General features: G+C 42.2%; 1 protein-coding gene across 1 annotated transcript in view; it reads right to left on the reverse strand.

The window, feature by feature from the left end:
- PRSS12 (protease, serine 12) overlaps window positions 1-19170 on the reverse strand; it is a 123115-nt gene that overhangs the window by 89028 nt on the left and 14917 nt on the right. The window contains exon 2 of the mRNA XM_018562932.1: window positions 2718-2862. Within this exon, the coding sequence (XP_018418434.1) occupies window positions 2718-2862 (145 nt within the window). The remainder of the gene's footprint in view (window positions 1-2717; window positions 2863-19170) is intronic.

Here is a 19170-nt window from a genome sequence, read left to right on the forward strand (position 1 = left end):
GCTTCGGCTTTCAGCACGGCTCAGCCGAGCCGATGCATATGGGTTCAGCTCGGCTGAGCCGCTCGGCCATGATCGGGAGCTGTACAGGCTATTGTGAATAGCCCGTACAGCACCTCTTCGGTTCTACTGAACCGAAGGGGTCCTGGGGCCGAAGCTAGCCGAAGGATTGGCCGAAGCTACGATAGGCTGTTCATTTTGCGATGGAATTTTCCCTTAGCTTAGTGAATGAGGTGAAGCTCTAGTGACTTCTTGCAGAGTTAGCTATACTAGCTACTACTAACTGTATTTTGTGCATTACTATTATTGTGGGAACATTTATTTTAAAAAAATTTACCTTAAAGGAAAAAAAGTTATGCATTTTGCAGTTTACAATCCAAATAAATTACTATTTAGATAGCATGGTTTGCTTAAGAAAATATTGTTGTTCTGTTAGTCCAATCCTGTTTTAATAATCTTCTTTAATCGAACAAGCGTGAGATTTCTGTAAGTGAAATGAAGTGAAAAAGTGTGTCCATATATGTAAACATATGTCCTAGTTCACACAGGCTCCATTCTGAGCACATGGAACTTCCAATAGATTTTATTGCTACTAACTGGCTAATAAACAACCATTTGGTAACTGTGCAATGTACAACTGTAAGGCACATAGATCTTTGTACATTTGTTAAAATAAAATGTAATAAACAAGGCCTATGTGTTTTAAGGTCATGTCTTGCAGTACAAGTATAAATTAAAGCATAAAATAAAGCTAAGACTGTATTGTTTTGGATAGAGTATGCAGTGGCCGATCAGATTTAATGGTTTGCTGTCTATTTCCTATTGAAATTTCCATAGCTGCCAACCCTCCCCAATTTGCCAGGATAGTCCCGCATCTAGGTGCTCTATCCTGATAATGCTGTATCCCACACTGCCTCCAAAGATCACAGTATCACCCTTATTTGTGTTACTGAGCATGTGCAGTAGGCCACAAAAGTTTTTTACTGAAGGGATTCTGGCTGAGAGTGGTTAGTTCCCATATAATAATAAGAGGCTGGACTGCCCGGAAAGTGGATGTGATCTGGTGGGGTACAGCTAGAAGGGGGGCATGATATGTATGGGGCGTGGATGACATTTTAACCAGGGGACTGGGATAAAGGTGTTGACAGAACCCTTTCATGTGCAGAAACCTTTCATTAAAATCCTTAGTATGTCACCTTAGGTATTTGCCTAGTTTGCCTATACTGTTAGTAAAAAGAGTTATTTGAAGAAACCTTGGGGGCTCCACCAGGGGTACGGCCACCTTATTCTTCATTCACTAGCCTGTTGAACTGGCTGGGGACCCCTGAATCTCCAGTCTATCATGAATGCAGCTGCCAGACTCATTCACCTTACCAACCGCTCAGTGTCTGCATCCCCCCTCTGCCAATCCCTACACTGGCTTCCACTCGCCCAGAGGATGAAATTCAAAATATTAACAGTCACCTATAAAGCCATCCACAACTCCGCCCCTGGATATATCTCAGACCTTGTCTCTAAGTATCACCCTAACTGTCCCCTCCGCTCATCCATTGACCTCCTGCTTGCCAGCTCCCTTGTCCACTCCTCCCACACTCGCCTCCAGGACTTCTCTAGAGTCTCTCCCATCCTCTGGAACTCTTTACCCCAACCTGCCCGTCTATCTCCCACCTTGACTGCCTTTAGGCGTTCCCTAAAGACTCATCTCTTCAGGGAAGCCTATCCCACCTCGACCTAACCACTGAACCTTCACATTCTCAAATAATTAATTCCCACAGCTACCACAGCTACCACCTCATGTATCATTTCCCCCTCCTCTTTCAGATTGTAAGCCCTCAGGGGCAGGGCCCTCCTTACCATCTTGTCTTGAATTGTATTGTAACTGTAATGTCTTCCTTATATTGTAAAGCGCTGCGCAAACTGTTGGCGCTATATAAATACTATGTAATAATAATAATAGATAGTAACATTTCATTTTTGAATGCGTTTTTGTATTAGAGACACTTAGGCCTCTGTATCTAAGCATTTACTATATATTAGCCCGGATCTGATCCCATGTCTTTGTCAGTCAGTTTATACAAAGGCAAAACTCTATTTCCAACCCTAATATTTGATAGCGTAAGTATGCAGCATGTTAAAGTGACACTAAACTCAGGAGTTAAATCTTTAAATTGCATTCAAGTACCTTAACTATTAGCAAAAATGTTTTAAAGTAGCCACCACTCCAAGCTCGCTCCCACGATGGACTACAATCTCAGGTTTAGTTTACTCATTTGTATTGAGATTGTAGTCCATCACGGGAGCGATTTTGGAGCGGTGGCTACACACACACACCAGGGACCATGGGGAGCAAAAGAACAAAAAGTAGCCACCCTACAGAAGGAAGGACAGTGTCACCATGAATTCAGAGATTCAGAGATGATTTGAGAATCTAACCCCTAATGATACACAAACAAGATACATTTTTGCTAATAATGAAGGTACTTGAATGCATTTTTAAAACTTAATTCCTGAGTTTAGTGTCACTTTAAGTATGAGTAGTCAGAACTCTGGGTTTGCCAGCTTGTTCTGACTCAAAGTATTGCATCCTTTGGATCTCCAGGACAGCTAGGCAACTAGTATTTTCAATAGGAGAGGTCAGCAATGGCAGCCTACATATTTCCATAGCACAGATCCTTTTTAGGATAGCCACTGTTGCATACAAACTTTATAGAAACACTTACCCAAGTTCCAGCTGATGACATATGACGGACGCATCATTATCGTCCCACTGGCTGCTGCATATGGTTCCCCAGGCACCATTCACATGGACTTCCACTACATTTCCCTCTGACTCGCTTTTCTGGTTCCCTCGCAGACGCACTGACCCTGTTAATTGTTAAAAATGCATTTAGATGATGTACTACGGCCAAATAAATGGCATCCCACTGAGTTTACAAATGTATGTATTCCCCTGATGCTGACAATCTGCTTGAGGGTAAAGACTCTATTCATACCACAGATAGTTTGAAGGGGAAAGCCATGAATTGTAAGGTCATGAAAAATATTCAAAATCGAATGTTTTCTAGATGTAAGGATGTACTGTAATAGATAACACTGAGTATATACGGTAGGCCTAATGTCACTAAATAAAAAGGCTTTGTTATATTTAGAACATTTTTTTTATCTTTATTGTACTGTACAAAAAAAGTCTAACTAAATCCAAGAGCAAAAATTGAATATGCTGAAAGTTGACTGTACTTTAAAGTGGTGACTGGATGAGTTTTCTTTTTTTCAGGCTTTTTTTTTTATTTTCACTTGGTGATCCTGCCATTAATATATTTGTTTCCTAGGGTGACAATGCTCACTTACTGTACTGTGTCTATGGAGGAACAGCATTGTTGCCCTAGGGCAGAAGTGTGTTAGGACTATGGAACAGCTCCTGCTATTCTCTTCTCCATAATATTGTGAGGAGGTGTTCCTTAATCCACAGATAACACTGGGAATAATATTAAGAACTGATAAAGAGTTTTTTGCGCTTATTAAACAGATTTAACAAAATGCTTTCAATTGCTGGGTTTATACACACTTTAAAGCTGAACTATAAAATTCTGAATAACATTATATATAGTCAGTGCTATGATATAACAGCACTTAAAGGGTTTCTAAACCCTCCGGTGTTTTTGCATATATCTACTGCTAGCAAGCAGTAGATATATGCAAAAAGTTTGTTTTTTTTTAAACGCTTTAAAAGCGGTTTAAACTTACCTGTGTCTTTGCTGCGCGCTCCCGTCCGAAAACCTGAAAATGCACGGGCGGCCGCAAAGTATCTTGGGGCGGGCGCATGCGCAGTTCGGATTTTCGGCCGGGAGACGATGAGAGACACAAGGTAAGTCTATGCACAGCGCGCACCCGCATGCAGACACCGTGGGACAGGAAGTGGCAGCAAGGATAGAGGAGTCAGCGCTGGATCGGAGACCCGCAGCAGGGCTGGACAGAAGGACAAGAAAGAAGAAGAATTAAGAGACATCATTTAAGGTAAGTGCTTTAATTAAAATTGGGGCGAGGGCGAAAAAGTTTTTGCCTTTAATGTCACTTTAACAATATTTATAGCTAGAGTTAGGCTTTAAAGTAACATTTTTTGTTGGCATACTAAACAGACAAGAAATATAATTTTGTAAGACTTTTTACTAGTGATAAGCTAATGGGTAAACAAATCAAGCAGATTGCTCTTTTTTATTCATCATTCATGTAGGTTTTTCAAATTTACAAAGAAACATAAAATTTATTGAGTTTATTCATTAAAGTGTATTTAATAAAGTAAACATTTACTTAGCTTAAGGAATAATCTAAAGCAGGGATCCCCAATGATCATGATTACCTGAATTTTGAAATGCATTATTCTGTACAAGTCAGACAGATGTATGAGCAAATATGAAGGCAGGTCAAAAAAATTAAAATATGTTTTTTTATTATTATTTTATCATCACTACTTATTTATTTATTTATGTATTATTATTATTATTATTACAGGTTATTATATAGCACCAACAGTTTACGCAGCACTTTACATACTGTACATTCATATCAGTGCCTGGCCTCAAGGAGCTTATAATCTAAAGTCAATTTTGTACACACATGCAGGACCAATTTAGACAGGAGCCAATTACCCTTCCAGCATGTCTTTACTTGATACTGTGTTAGATGTATTTATTAATATTCATTTACTTAGCTTAGGGAATAAACTAAAGCAAGGATCCCCACCCATCATGATTACCTGGATTTCTAAAGTTCATTATTCTGTACAAGTCAGACAGATTGCAAGCAAATATTCATGCGAATCAACATTTTTTAATTTTATTTTATCATCACTACTTCTTACATCTTTTTGTCAGATTTACTAGATGTATTCATTAATGTTCAGTTAGTAAAGTGAACATTTACTGAGCTTAGGGAATAAACTAAAGCAGGTATCCCCACCGATCATGTTTACATAGATTTCTGAAGTTCATTATTCTGTACTAGTCAGACAGATGTGCGAGCAATTAGCAAATTAACTTTTTTATTTTATCATCACTATTTCTTATATCTGTAAGAATACATTACTCTCAGATACATTTACTCATGATAACTTCACAGAAGTCCAGAAACCTTGCTTTCTTCTATATGATCAGTATTACTTTAAATGTCACTTTCTCTGCATCCATCAACAGTCAACCTACTAAAACATTGCATCACCACGCACAGAATGATGCTTATAAATATTCATGTGTTGATTGTTTAAAACATTTTAATCCATTCCTTGAACAAAGTCGTAACAACACGTACATATAAATCCTACACTGCTGATTGCCTTAGGTGGCTTCAAATGTATTAGTAGTTTTAATAATTAAGTTTTACAGTTATTTGAACACAAGAGCTGTTTATCAGGAAATTGCATATTTTTGGATCAATAATACGTCCGAATTGCCCTCAGAAATCTGGCAGTGCTTCACATATTTCTCTTGGTAGAAGGAAATGACCAAAGTTCTGAAACTGACAGAAAAACAAATCATTTGAAGTGTAGTACAGTTCATTGATTAGGTTATCTTTTATATCAAGCCATTGTAGATAGCAGAAAGTCTTTTTAGATCAATATGACCATAAAAAATACATTAATGTTGCCGATTAATGTACATCTGTGTGGGTTTTTATATTTGTATCCTTTTAACTTTTAAAAGGAGTTTTCGCTTGTTCTTTTGTAAAGTTCATAGGAAGTGCATTGATATCCGTGGTAAGAGTTTGATTTTTAAATTTATTTTCTGGTTTATTTATTCTTGTAGCCGTCAGGTGTTGTAATTTGAAAGGATTTTCCACTTCCACAAAGTGAAATACTCTTTGCTTGTACCCCTGTGAGGGTCGGCAGAGGCTGCACTGCTGAGGTTCCATCTGTTCTCGGTCATTTAAGTGGCAGAAGTTTTCAATGAGCTTCTGAGGACGGAGCTACTTTGTGCCAAAAAATGAAAGCCTCCGAGCTCTTGGTTAAATGACTAAGGAAAACTGATTGAGGAAGTCTAGGGTTATAGTGATATTGCGGCACCGCTTTAATAATGCTCATGTATCAAAAGTGTCTGAAACAAAGAGTGTCTTTCTTGCCTGAAACAAGCACAGTGAATCATTTTTCCAAAATGTGCAATAAAAATGTTAGTGAGAGTCTTATTGCATGCATAGGGCTATAAATACATATAAAACCCTCTAACTCTCAATAAAAGCTGCATAGGATATTAATATGCGTCAAATATTCTGCTAGAGGTCTACTATGGTAGTAATAATAATAATTAAAACCATAAAAGCTTGATCTTTTTAGTTTAGTTAGACCTAAAGATGGCCATTCAGTGGGCTGAACAAAAAAAAAAAATCTAACAGATTCCTCAATCCACGCTAAACAGTGTGGATGGATGAATCTCCCAATGTGACTTTTGTATTCTGACAGCTGGTGCTCGTGTCCAAATCATTAACATGGCTTATAGCAAAGTTAACATTACATACCAAAATGGTGGTAGTTTGGTATGTTCTATCAGGTGCTATGAGAGTAAAATTATATACATTTCATAGGCATTGCATTGTATTTTGTTTCCTTTATTTATTTTTAAGAAAATCAAGCAAATTTAAATGATAAACATACAAGTAAGTGTCTGTATTTTTTTTACCTGCAATATACATTTTGTCAAGTGTAGGCAATATCGCAGATGCTACCTGCCAGCTGCATCCAAGTCCCTGAACAGCTGCGATATAGTACCAGTACATTTTATATATTATTTATAGCTGCAAACTACATAATGTACTTAAAGTAAATTATGAGCAGCTTTGCCAGGCTGGCTGGTTTTCTGTCATTTAATACTGATTAACTGTTACCTCTAGAAATGTAAATACATACATACTGGTTGCTTTTTAATATTCCATTCCCTTGGGGCAATTTTAAGGGAAATCAAGGCTATGGGGTCTATTCACGAAGCAGCCGAAGGATCTAGCTGTAGCTTCGGCCGATCCTTCGGCTAGCTTCGGCCCCAGGACCCCTTCGGTTCTGTAGAACCGAAGGGGTGCTGTAAGGGCTATTCACAATAGCCCATACAGCTCCCAAACTTAGCCGAGCGGCTGAGTCGAGCCGAGGCATATGCCTCGGCTCGATTGAGCCGCGCTGAAAGCCGAAGCTGGCTGAGCGGCCGGCCATTGGCCGGCCGACAGCCTGCTTCTGACAGTTGGGCGGAGCCAGCCGTGATCTTACGGCTGGCTCTGGCCACTTGAAGAGAGATCAGCGTCCCTGGTTACTAGTTAACCAGGTGCACTGATCTCCAGACAGCAAACTCTCCCGGGCGCTCCTGCAGTTCTCCATCAGGTCCATCAGCAGAGGGCGGGTACAATGCTAGTTTACTATTGGCTATTACAAATTGAAATAGCGAATATGAATCTAGCAATGCATTCCTATGAGCAAAATTATTATTGTTTTTTTTTCTATTCTGACACGGCTCCGTGTCAGAATAAAGAAATAAAAAGAAAAAGCAGTGTTTCTCTCCTGGGCGGCCGGGAGCAGGGGCTCCCAGAGCGCCCGGGAGAGGGGTTTTTTTTCGTTTTTTTTTACGGCAGCAGAACCGCTGGACAATAGAAAACTGTTGGGCGGAGCTAGCTGTCATTGCTAGCTCCACACAATCGTTTTCTATTAATCTTTTTGTACTTTTTAAACTATTTTTATGTTCTGCTCGGCCAACCCGAAGCCACCCGATGTACGGCTGATTTCAGCCGATATACGATGTACAAAGCCGATATACGATGTACGGCTGATTTCAGCCAATGTACGGCTGAAATCAGCCGTACCAGCCTGAAGTGAATAGCCGAACAGCGCTCGGCTCACTTCACTTCAGGTCGGTCTTTCACTCGGCTGCCTACAGCAGCTTAGTGAATAGACCCCTATGTTTTTTGTTTTTTTTGTAGGAGATGGGCCCCTTTTCTATCTGCAACTCCTAAACAAGAGAGTCAAATCAAGATTTTAATGTCACTATCCAAACTCTAGTGTTGCTTACTCAACCAACCAATCCATATAAATGGGCTTCTCTGTGTTTTAACTGGCTTGTAAAGGTGGGAATATTATGGGGCTGATTTATAATGCGTTCACTCAGCATATAGCTAAGTGAAAAAAGATTTACAGTTACTGCCACTAGATAGAGCTGAGGAGCATAGGAATTTCCTCTGCTCCTCTGCTTCATCCTCTAAAAGTCTGTTCAGGTCTAAAACAGGGGAAGCTAGGGTAGGGTTAGTAACTCACCAACTTCAGATATTTTCTAATTTGTGAGAACTACCCTTGCAGGTACAGGTTAAGCTTTCTAAGTGTAGCATGAATAAAGGGGTATTGTGAATAGTTTCAGAGGTTACTGGCATTACAGAGCCCCAAATAGTTTCTCACGTACAGTGTACGTGAGCGGTCATTTGGGCACTTAGTGGCGGGGACGTACAGTGTACTTCTCTCATCATGAAGGGGTTAAAGTCAAAAGGTTTTTAAGCTATTTCAAATGCTAATGAAATCACAATGGATGCTGCACCTTGATGTTTAAAAGTTCTAGTTCCCTGCTGAATCAGCTGATTCCCTGAGCACTGGTCCTGGCTTACTGTTTTAGAGTGATTCCTTTCTCAAGCAGAGTGCTATGCTGTCACCCTTGTGTGTGCTAGTGAGCAGTGTGTGTCTCCACAAACACACAGACACAGCAAATCAAGCTACTTCCCTCCCCCCGGCCCCCTCTCCTCCCTCCTGCCTTCTTTAAGCTAGTAGATGAACTGTTGCTGGAATCTGCACTGTTCTTTGTGATCTTGTACTGAACAGGAAGTTTAGGGAAGCTAAGAGGCTTGGAAGCAGCTTTTCAGAAATGTGATGATTGTAAGTGTTTGGGCAAAAATGTAAAGCAATGCTTTGCTTGGCTATGTCTATTTGTTTGATCTGGATTCATTATGGAAAAAAGGTTTGAGAGATTAATACTACTTTAAACTAAGACAGCAATAGAAGTAGGTTACGTTTTACATATTCCTGGAGATCTGCAAATATTATCACTAGGGTTGGGCTTGATGTACAAGCCGAACGTGAGTTCGACTCGAACATTGCTAGTTCGTGTGTTTGCATGTCAGTTTCAAGACTTTGCCCTATCAGGGCACAGAGAACTGTGAGATCCATGATTGGGCAAAGTCATGATGACTCTGCCCAATCATGGCTCACCTGTTACAACTGTTACAGTTGCCGGCATTTGTCAAAAAGCCATTCTGCGGCGGGGGTTTGGGGGGGGTTTAAAAAAATATTATTTCTATTTATTTTTTATTGTTTTATTTTTTATTTCCTTGAATCGTTGCCATCGTCGTGGACAAGCTGGACGTCGTGATTGACATTGGATTACGTGGATGGATCAATTTTTGTTTTTTTGTTTTTTTAATAAAGGACTTGTCAAAAATCCTTTGTTGTGTTTTTTTTCTTCAAATAAAGGATTTTTTATTAAAGTCTGGTGTTTTTATTTAATGTATTTTTTAACCCTTTCGTGAATGGGTAGGGGTACAAGTACCCCTTACTCATTCACAAGGGGGAGGGGCCTCATCTGGACGCCCCTTTATTAAAGGAGCACCCTGATGTGAATAAGCTCCCTGCCTGCACCCCCACAACCAACGCCCCAGGACTTGTGGGGAAGAGGCCCTTGTCCCCATCGGCACGGGGACAAGGTGCTTTTCCAGGGACGACCCTGTAAAAGCACCCTCTCAGTGCCGAGGGCATGTGGCCTGGTATCGGAGGGAGAGGGGTGGGCCACTTGCTCATCCCCTCTTTCCTGCCCTGCCAGGCCTGTGCTCGGATCAAGGATCGGGTATGGAATTTTAGGGGGGACCCCATTTTTGGGGGTGGGGTTCCTCCTTAAAATTCCTACCAGATCTTAAGGCCCTGGTATGACTTTAAGGGTGAACCCCACACACTTTTTTATTTGTTTTTTTTTACATGGGGTCCCTCCTAAAATCCCTACCAGACCTTAAGGGTCTGGTATGCCTTTTGGGGGCAACCCCAAAAGGCATTTTTTTTTTTAAATGGGGTCCTTCTGGTATTGTTTGGGAGGGGGAACTGCACGCTTTAAAAAAAAAAGTAATTTATTTTCTTTACAAATGTCAGTTTTGCTGCAGCAGGTTGTATACATCGTACAGATCCCCCACTTTACAGGCAGTTTAAGGGGACCCCCCCAGGCACGATATTTTAAAGGATTTTTTCATTTTTATTCTTACTCTTTAAGCAGTAACAAGTAGACATGTGCATTCGGATTCCGATGAACCTGCAAATCAACTAAAATCAGTTGATTCGGAGGTTTGTCTGAATCTGAAATAATTAATTTTATATATGCCCTAATATACTAACAGGATATTTTACAGATCAATGGTTCGGCCGCATCTGGAGTATGCGGTCCAGTTTTGGTCCTTGAGCTGGTCCTTGAGCTGTAAAATGTCCAGAGGAGGGCAACAAAACTCATTAAGGGGTTTGAGGACCTAAACTATGAAACAAGGCTGTTAAAATTAAATATGTTCTCGTTGGAGGTTAGGAGATTAAGGGGGGACATGATATTCTTGTATAACATTTGTTAGCAAACTGTTCACGGTTAGCTCCGTAACAAAGACCAGAGGGCACCAACAAAAATTGGTGGAAAAAAAGATTGATTGCAGGTCACCAAGTTAGATATGACTTTAAAAAACCAGAGAGCTAAATAATTGGCCAACATTTTTTATTTCTGTAATTAGCAGTCATATGTGGCCATAAGAATCTGGGTTGAAGGGATCCTTATCATGTTTAAGGATGACTACAAAAACAGATGTATACATAGAGGCAGGGAGGGTATGTAGCTCAAATGCTTGCTCCAGTGCGTGCAGGAGATATGGAGTAGATGTAGATTTTTTTTTTACAGAACACAATATACAAATTAAACAGCGCTTACTCGTATACTATATGCAAACACGAATATATACATTAAAATAATCACAGATATTGTGGAAGGGATGTGTAAATTTTTTTTTAAACTGCTTGTCCAATGACTAAAGCGGGAGTCCAATCTACTTGTCCCTCATGACAATCAACTTGTCCTGATACAAAAAAATTATTTTAACCAAAACAGTATTTAACCGTGCTAGGATGCGCTTCTCATTGTTTAACACACTCACCTGAAATTCAAAATCCCTAGCACAGGGCAACAGCGGACGACCAGTGGCGGACCTAGGGAACAAAGGGCACTGGTGAAAGATTTTTGGGGGGGTCCACCGGGGGCCCAACCCCCCCCCCCAAAAAAAAAACCCACAAACCCCCCCACCCCATATCCCCTGTAGCAACCACACAAAAAAGTTGGAAAAATGGCATTGCTGTATAAAGTACAGCCGAGATTTGTAGTCAATGCAAAGTTGATGCAATGCAGAATGGGACCTGCTATATAGAATTACAAATACCAGCAATACTTTATACAGCAATGCCATCAATTGGGCTACAAAAAAGTATTATTTTTTTAAATATCTTGCCTTCAACTCCTCAGGCCGTTTCCTGGTGGAAACCACCCCAGTGTTCCCGTGCGTGAAGGCGGCTGCTTGCTGGGTCCTTGCGGCCGAGGCCCAGGGCTGCCCCCTGAAGTGCCTGCAGGCTTAATGAGGGGCCTGCCAGCCGCTGGATACCAATGTGATCAACGGACACTCCCGGCGTAGAGATTGGGGGGGCGCCCCATATCGTTCCGATAAAAACCGGCGGCCGGACACCAACGGGCCCCCCCCCATCTCTGCCCCGGGGCTGTGTTTGAATGGATACTGGGCCCCCCTGTAGGCTCAGGCCCCGGTGCATCTGCACTAGCCGCACCGGCAGGAGGGCCGCCACTGCGGACGACAGTAAGGAGGTAGTATACCTGTACCGGCAGAGGGGATTTTGAGGAGACAGGTTCTCTTTATATAGCCTGCCTTCCAATACAGAAGATCAAGCACAGCATTGTGGTCGATCTCTTGTGCAGCCCAACAGCTGAGACAGGATGCTCTGCAAGTACAGCACTCCTGTCTCACTGATTACACAGAGCAGATCGGGGAACGGACTGCTTCCAGCTCTCCATCCTGAAAGCATTGCCCAGAAGACTGGAGGACCCTGAAAACCATAGTGGCGGGGAATATATAGTATATATACAGTATGTACATATCACATATGCTTAAAAAAAATATTCATAAAGGATCAAAATATATATATATTATATTTAAAATGTACAAATAAAACAATGTATATCAGCTCAACATTGAGGCCTCTGGGAGTAAGTGTATGCATAATAACATCATGAAGATCTATTTGGTCTCATTCTGTGAAATGTTCTTTGATAAATTAGATCCTCTCCAGGATCTCTTTACTGTATCTATTCCATAAAATATGAGGTCTGTGGGATTCCTTCTATGATACGTATTAAAATGTAAAGACAAGTTGCGTGTCTTCCGAACCATTTCTTATAATTTGTTTATATGTTCCCTCATGTAAGCCTGGTGATTTGGCCCTGGTTGTCCACTCATATATTGACGTTTACACAGGCATTCTATGAAATATGTTCCGTGTGTTGTATTTTTAGTTATTTTGTTTTAACACATATTTAGATAGCGCAGTGTTTTTTCTTTTTCTTTCTTACAAATATTTTTATAGACCTCTGCTGGCAGGCCATCTACACCAGGAGCCTTGTTTATAGGCAGTGGCGTAACAATCGCCATAGCGACCCAGGCGGCCGCTATGGGGCCCGTGCACAGGGGGGCCCGGCATCCCTCTGATGCCGTGTGGGCCGCCTGGGTTGCTATGGCGTCTCGGGTGCTGGCTGTCACTGACATAGCTCAGCATCTGCTGTGAAGGAGAATGTTCCCCCTCACAGCCCCTGCGGAGCTGTGTCAGTGACAGCCAGCAGAGGCGGCAAAAGAGGCCGGTTACACCGGCATTTTCAGTAAAGGAGGCGGGGCCCGCCTAACAGCAACCCCGCCTCCTCTCACATCACTGGCCAGCGATCTAAGAGCAGGTGGGGCCAGTGATGTAAGAGGAGGCGTGGCCCGTCGATAGAAGGAGGCGGAGCCCAGGAACGGAAGAAGAGGCAGGGGCCCGGCGGCGGCGACCACGGAGGTGACAGGTAAGAGGCGTACAGCGCAACTGAGACCTTGCAGAGCCCACCATAGAGAGTCTATGGTGGGCTCTGCAAGTGGCATAACTAGCAATCACGGGGCCCCATACAAAATTTTGCTATGGGGCCCTGTGATTTCTAGTTATGCCCCTGTTCATAGGTAAAGGGTTAAGGGTCTCTGTTAGCTCAGTAAGTCTAAGATCAGAGTCCAAGAGGTCTCTGTGTTCAGAGGTCAGGGTATTTAAGAATGAGTGTGTTTCAGTAGCAATATGATGGCGGTTGAAAGCATAGAGATGTTAATTTTTGCAAGAAACCCCCCACTAGGGGATACAGTAGAGTCATTGCCAGTAGATAAATGGCCTATGTAATTTAAGGCAGTTTGGGAGGCCACGGCTTAAAATATGGTGTTGTTTAGCAGATCCTAAGCAATCAGGCATATACACTGAGTGCCCAGATTATTATGACCACCTGATGTTTGTAGGCAAATTAGCTATAATTAGCTATAATTTTGCTCTGAAGTTGCTAGAGGGCCAGACCATTATAAATAGGGAAGCAGGTTGTTTACCACGACCGTAGAAGTGATTTTTTTCTGAAGATATGGGTAAACAACGCGATTTAACAGCAGAGCGAGTATCAGCAAAACAGCAGAATTCGTTAAATGTTCAAGAGCAGCTGTTGTTAAAGTGTTTATAGACTGGACTGTCAGCCGAAAATCTGGGTCTGACGTGCGAATTGTGGCCATCAGCGACTAGTCAATGTTAGGGCAGAACAGAGTGGCAACACTGGTACAAGACAACAGAAGGGCAACAGTGCCTCATATTACTGCAGATCTTAATCAGGGATCCTCTCAAATGATCTCTGAACGCACTGTTCGCCGTACACTGCATCGTATGGGATATGGAAGCCAAAGGCCTGTTCGAACACCTTTGCTCTCTGCAGTTAACAAGATAAAACGTCTCCAATTCGCACAGGAACACAAGAATTGGACAGTCGAGCATTGGAAAAAAGTCATGTGGTCCAATGAATCACGTTTCCAGTTGCATCATGCAGATGGCAGAGTGAGAATTTGGCGGAAACAGCATGGAAGCATGCACCCCACATACATGAGTACAACCCTTCAAGCTGGTGGGGGCAGTGTTATGGTTTGGGGCATGTTTTCCTGGCATGATTTGGACCCTTTAATTCGTGTGGAACAACGTCTGAATAGCACAACATACCAAAGTATCTATGCTGATCAAGTTCATTCAATCATGTTGATGGTGTATCCCAATGGAGATGGCTTCTTCCAACAAGACAATGCGCCATGCCACGGTGCTTGTATTGTGCAGGAGTGGTTTCAAGAACATGAGGGAGACTACCTTGCTTAGGTGGGCCCCACAATCACCAGATCTCAATCCGATTGAGCATTTGTGGGACGAAGTTGAAAGAGCAGCTGGTTCCACAACCATCAAATCTCACAGAACTGGACAGTGCTATTCATCAGGCATGGTGTCAGATTCCTCGCATCACCTTTCAACATCTTGTGGAGTCAATGCCAAGAAGAATCGCTGCAGTATTGAAGGCAAAAGGTGGCCCAACGAAGTACTGATGGGGTGGTCATAATAATCTGGCCACTCAGTGTACATTGACAAGTAGGGCTAGGATTAGCTATATATTCCCTCTCCACCTTCTCTACAGCTGAAATCAACTCCAGGTCCCATTATTGCAAGGAACACTTAATGTAATGACCCTTAGAAAGGCTTTCAAAGTATTCCATATTATATTAGAGTGGGTAGACCCCCTATTACAGTGAAGAAAGATAGATATTGATCAAGGATATCATTGTCTGCAGAGAACAAGGGAAGCAAAAAAGAATTAAGTTTCCACATATTCCTCACAGACAGAGATATGTTAAAGCTGACGTTTTCTATGCTTATATCTTGAGTTTCCTGGTTCCTCCTTTTCCCTTCTCATGAACACGCATATTACATTTTAAAATAAAACCTTACCGTTTCTGTTACATACATTATTTTATTTATGCTTCTCTATTCAATGCCAGGGGCCAGCAGGGTGCTGTACATAGCTTAATGAAAACAGCACAGCACCCTGCCATAGTACTTCTCTCAAGAGCCATGGGCTGGCCCTTTTGCGTGAGTTATGCAAAAATCAAGATTCCTCAATTAGTGGATGTTTATCTGGAGGAGTGGTCATTCTTAGGCAGGCTGGGTTTGCATGGAGAGGTAAAGCCCCACATGTGATGCTGAGCATCCATAAAGAACTGAAATCCAGGGAATTAAAAGAACAGGTCAGGGACAGGAAGACTGGGAAAGAAGAGGGCTAGATGATGCGCTGATGTTCTCCAGTCAGGAAATGAGGTGGGCTGTATCTGACACGCTGCAGCTTCTAATGCACACTAAGGGGTCTATTCACGAAGCTGCCGAGGGCAGCCGAGTGAATGACCGATCTGAAGTGAAGTGAGCCGAACACTGTTCGGCTATTCACTTCAGGCTGGTACGGCTAATTTCAGCCGTATATCGGCTTGCTTCGTGTGGCTTCAGGTCTGAGCATGTTCGGCCGACCCGCAGTGTAGAAGGAGTTCGACTCAGCCGATCCAACATCTGGATCGGCTGAGCCAAACCTCCAGCAGGCTACTCACTGCTGTTCGGGCTATTCTTAAAGATCCCGAACAGCAGTGAGTGAATAGCCGAATGCATGTCAGAATAAAGAAAAAAAGACATAGCACTGTTTCTCTCCTTGGCGGCCGGGAGCGGGAGACTCCCGGGGCGCCAGGGAGAGTTTGCTGTTTGGAGATCAGTGTCCCTGGTTAGCAGTTAACCAGGGACGCTGATCTCACTGCAAGTGGCCGGAGCCAGCCGTAAGATCACGGCTGGCTCCGCCCAGCTGTCAGAAGCAGGCCGGCCGCTCGGCCAGCTTCGGCTTTCAGCACGTACAGCACCCCTTCGGTTCAGTAGACTGAACGGCCTGGGGCCGATGCTAGCCGAAGGATCGGCCGAAGCTACGGCCAGATCCTTCGGCAGCTTCGTGAATAGACCCCTAAGAGAAGGCTGATTCAGTGCAGGAGAGGAGCCTATATTACTGTGTAACACTGAAGGTAGGGCTGGAGTTCAGCTTTAACCACTTGCTGACCGGGGTGTTTACACCCCCTTCCTAGCCAGGCCATTTTTCAGTATTCAGCGCTGCGGTATTTTGACTGACATTTATTCCGTCATGCAACACTGTACTGAAATAAATTTTATACCATTGTTTGGGGACAGATAGAGCTTTCTTTTGGTTGTATTTGATCACCACTGGGGGTTTTATTTTTTACTATGTAATGAAAAAAGAGCCGAGAATTTTGAAAAAAAAAACAGTTTTCCCTACGTTATGTTATAAAACATTTATTATTACCCAATTCTTCGGTAAAATATAAAAGACGGGGTCACGTCGGGTAAATAGACCTCAAACATGTCAAGTTCTAAAATTGCATGCGCCTGCGAAATCGCAAAAAAATACCATGCCTAAAATTGTCCATATGCGACGCTTTAAAAGCTTGTACTGATCATTAATTTGTGTTATCAGTGATTGATGGAACTAAAATTATTGGTCACACTCCGATGTTCGCAGCAATATGTAACATGTGTGGCGTAATCGTTGTTTTCACACATAGGCGCACCCACCGCGTATTAAGGTTTATAGATGCGTGCACATGAAGGCGAGGGACTTTTTTTGGTGTTTTTTTTTCATATGAGACTTTAATTTTTTTGTTACTTTTTTTTTTACACTTAACTTGATTGCTATCACACAGGGGACTAAAAAGCCCCAAGACCCCTAATGTCACTTTGGGACCCCCAAAGAAGCTGATGTAGCAGAGATCTGCTTCACCAGCTTCTTCTCTGGCTAGCAGCCAGAGAAATGACAGCTAAAGGTGGAAGTAATGTAATAGACATCGCTTGCGCCTTTAGGGAGAGAGGAGGAGAGTTCAGCAGTGGGGGAAATGCTGATCTCTCCTCCTTTTCTCTACTAGCAGCCGCTGTGCCGGTGTTCTCGGTTCCGGGCACCACAGGGGGGACAGCGGTGCCCCTGATAACCGGCAGCGGCAATGGAGGGGGGGCGCAGCAGCAGGGGGGGCGCCGCACAGTGCAGGGTCATGCAAGCGATCGGCCGGCTGTAGAGCCAGCCGAACGCTTGTATGTAACAGCTGGTAACGGCTGTTTAACTTCCCGGCGGGATTCTTCTTGTGCGTGCAAGAAGAAAAAAATCACGTACATGTACGTCGCGCCCGCCGGGAAGGGTCCGCCTGTATTTTTACGATGGGCGGATGGCAAGGGGTTAAATTATTTGCTCAGTAAAAATAAAGATATTGCTCATGTTTGTAATTTGTGTATTGATTTTCATGATTATGATTATTTAGGATAAAACCAGATCCAATTGTTGAAAATCATCATGCAGCAATCCAGAAATACGATATATAAAGATTAACAAACCTTTTCTCGCAGCTACAAATATTTACTTCACTTATGCATAATTTTAATGTACTAGCTTTTTTATTTGTTTTACTAAAAAAGACAAATCTTTTGCATATACTAACACCATTATAACAAGGATGACAAATGAACTGACTCTTGTAATGTTTAAAAAAAAATTATATTTCTTATGTAAAAATTGTCGTAACTAACAAGCTGACTTCAAGAAAAAAAACAGTAGGACTAGCAAGAAAATGTAAAGAGTGCATCAATCATTATTTGTACTATGCCAACTGCACTGCAAATGAAGAGATGTAGCCAGTAAACTCACTCTGCCTAAGCTGGCATTGCATAAAACATATTAATGACTTGGAGAACCTTTAAAGGAGAAGTATTGGGAGAGTAAAATATACTCTTCCCAATACTTTGAGCCGACATGGGACACTGCAGTTGTCATACAACGGCTCTAAAAAATGAGAGCTGATTGATCACGGACCTCTGATCACTCAGCTTATGGTCTTCTCCATCCAGAGAGCAGAGACTGTCAGTCAACGCTCCCCACATTGCTCTCAGATCATTCAGCGCTCACTGGAGAGACAGATGGGGAAGGAGGAGGGCACAGCTGACTCTGGCCCTAGAGGGGCAGAGCCAGCTATCAATCAGGCAGCGGGGTGGATCCCGACAATAGTGTCGGGATCATTCCCAGCTGCAGCGTGGCTCTGCACTGTCAGCAAATAATGGGGAATAGCTCACTATATGCTGGGTTTTGGTCAGAGGAGGACATTAGTAAATGTCCTCCTCTGACCCAAAAGAGAACTAAAGCCAGAGCTTTAGTTCTCTTTTAAAGTGCAGAAGACACTCACTTTGTTTAAATAAAAAAAAACCTTTGTTACATTGTACATTCCTCTCTAGAAGCATTGTAGTAGGTTCCATCATTAAACAGAACCGTAAGGAGAAGGGCCCCTTCTGTTGGGTTATTGATGATGAGTTATAGATTTGCCATTTCAATGCAAAGATAAAGCCACAAGATTTTCAAATTATATGAGGAACCGAATGCCTTTCCATTTCAGCATCCAAGTTAATCTAGCAGTTTGCTGCTCTGGGTCTCATAAAACAATCATTCTAGTGTTACACTACACACCAGTGGTCTGTTAAATCCAAATAATTTACAGCCTTGAAATCTATCCACATATACTCTTTATCCTTTGAAATTGTTCTCAGGTTCTTAAAGCATGTTGTTTTTGGTTTTCTTTTCAAACTGTAGCATATAATTATGTACAGCTTTCCCTACGATGATTTGCTGTTCCTCTTTATAGGCTTGCATAAGAAAAACTCTTATCGCACAGGCTTTTCCACCAAAGGTCAGGTCACAGAAACCGAGACAAAATTCAGCAGAGTCAGTATGCATCAATATACTATTATTATTCATAATTCTACACATAGCTGTATTTTCATTAAAGCCTGTAGGCACACAACTTTTGCCGACTGGGATCACTTGCTTCTAGGATCATTTCTTTTACATGAAACAGATAGTTGTTTTCTTGGTCCCAGTCTGATTTTGAATGTGTAAATAATCTTTTATGAGATGGCTGTTGTGATATTAGGAA

This window comes from Nanorana parkeri, unplaced genomic scaffold (genome assembly GCF_000935625.1).
Source record: "Nanorana parkeri isolate BGI_ZX_2015 unplaced genomic scaffold, ASM93562v1 scaffold614, whole genome shotgun sequence".
NCBI classification, from domain to species: Eukaryota; Metazoa; Chordata; class Amphibia; order Anura; family Dicroglossidae; genus Nanorana; species Nanorana parkeri.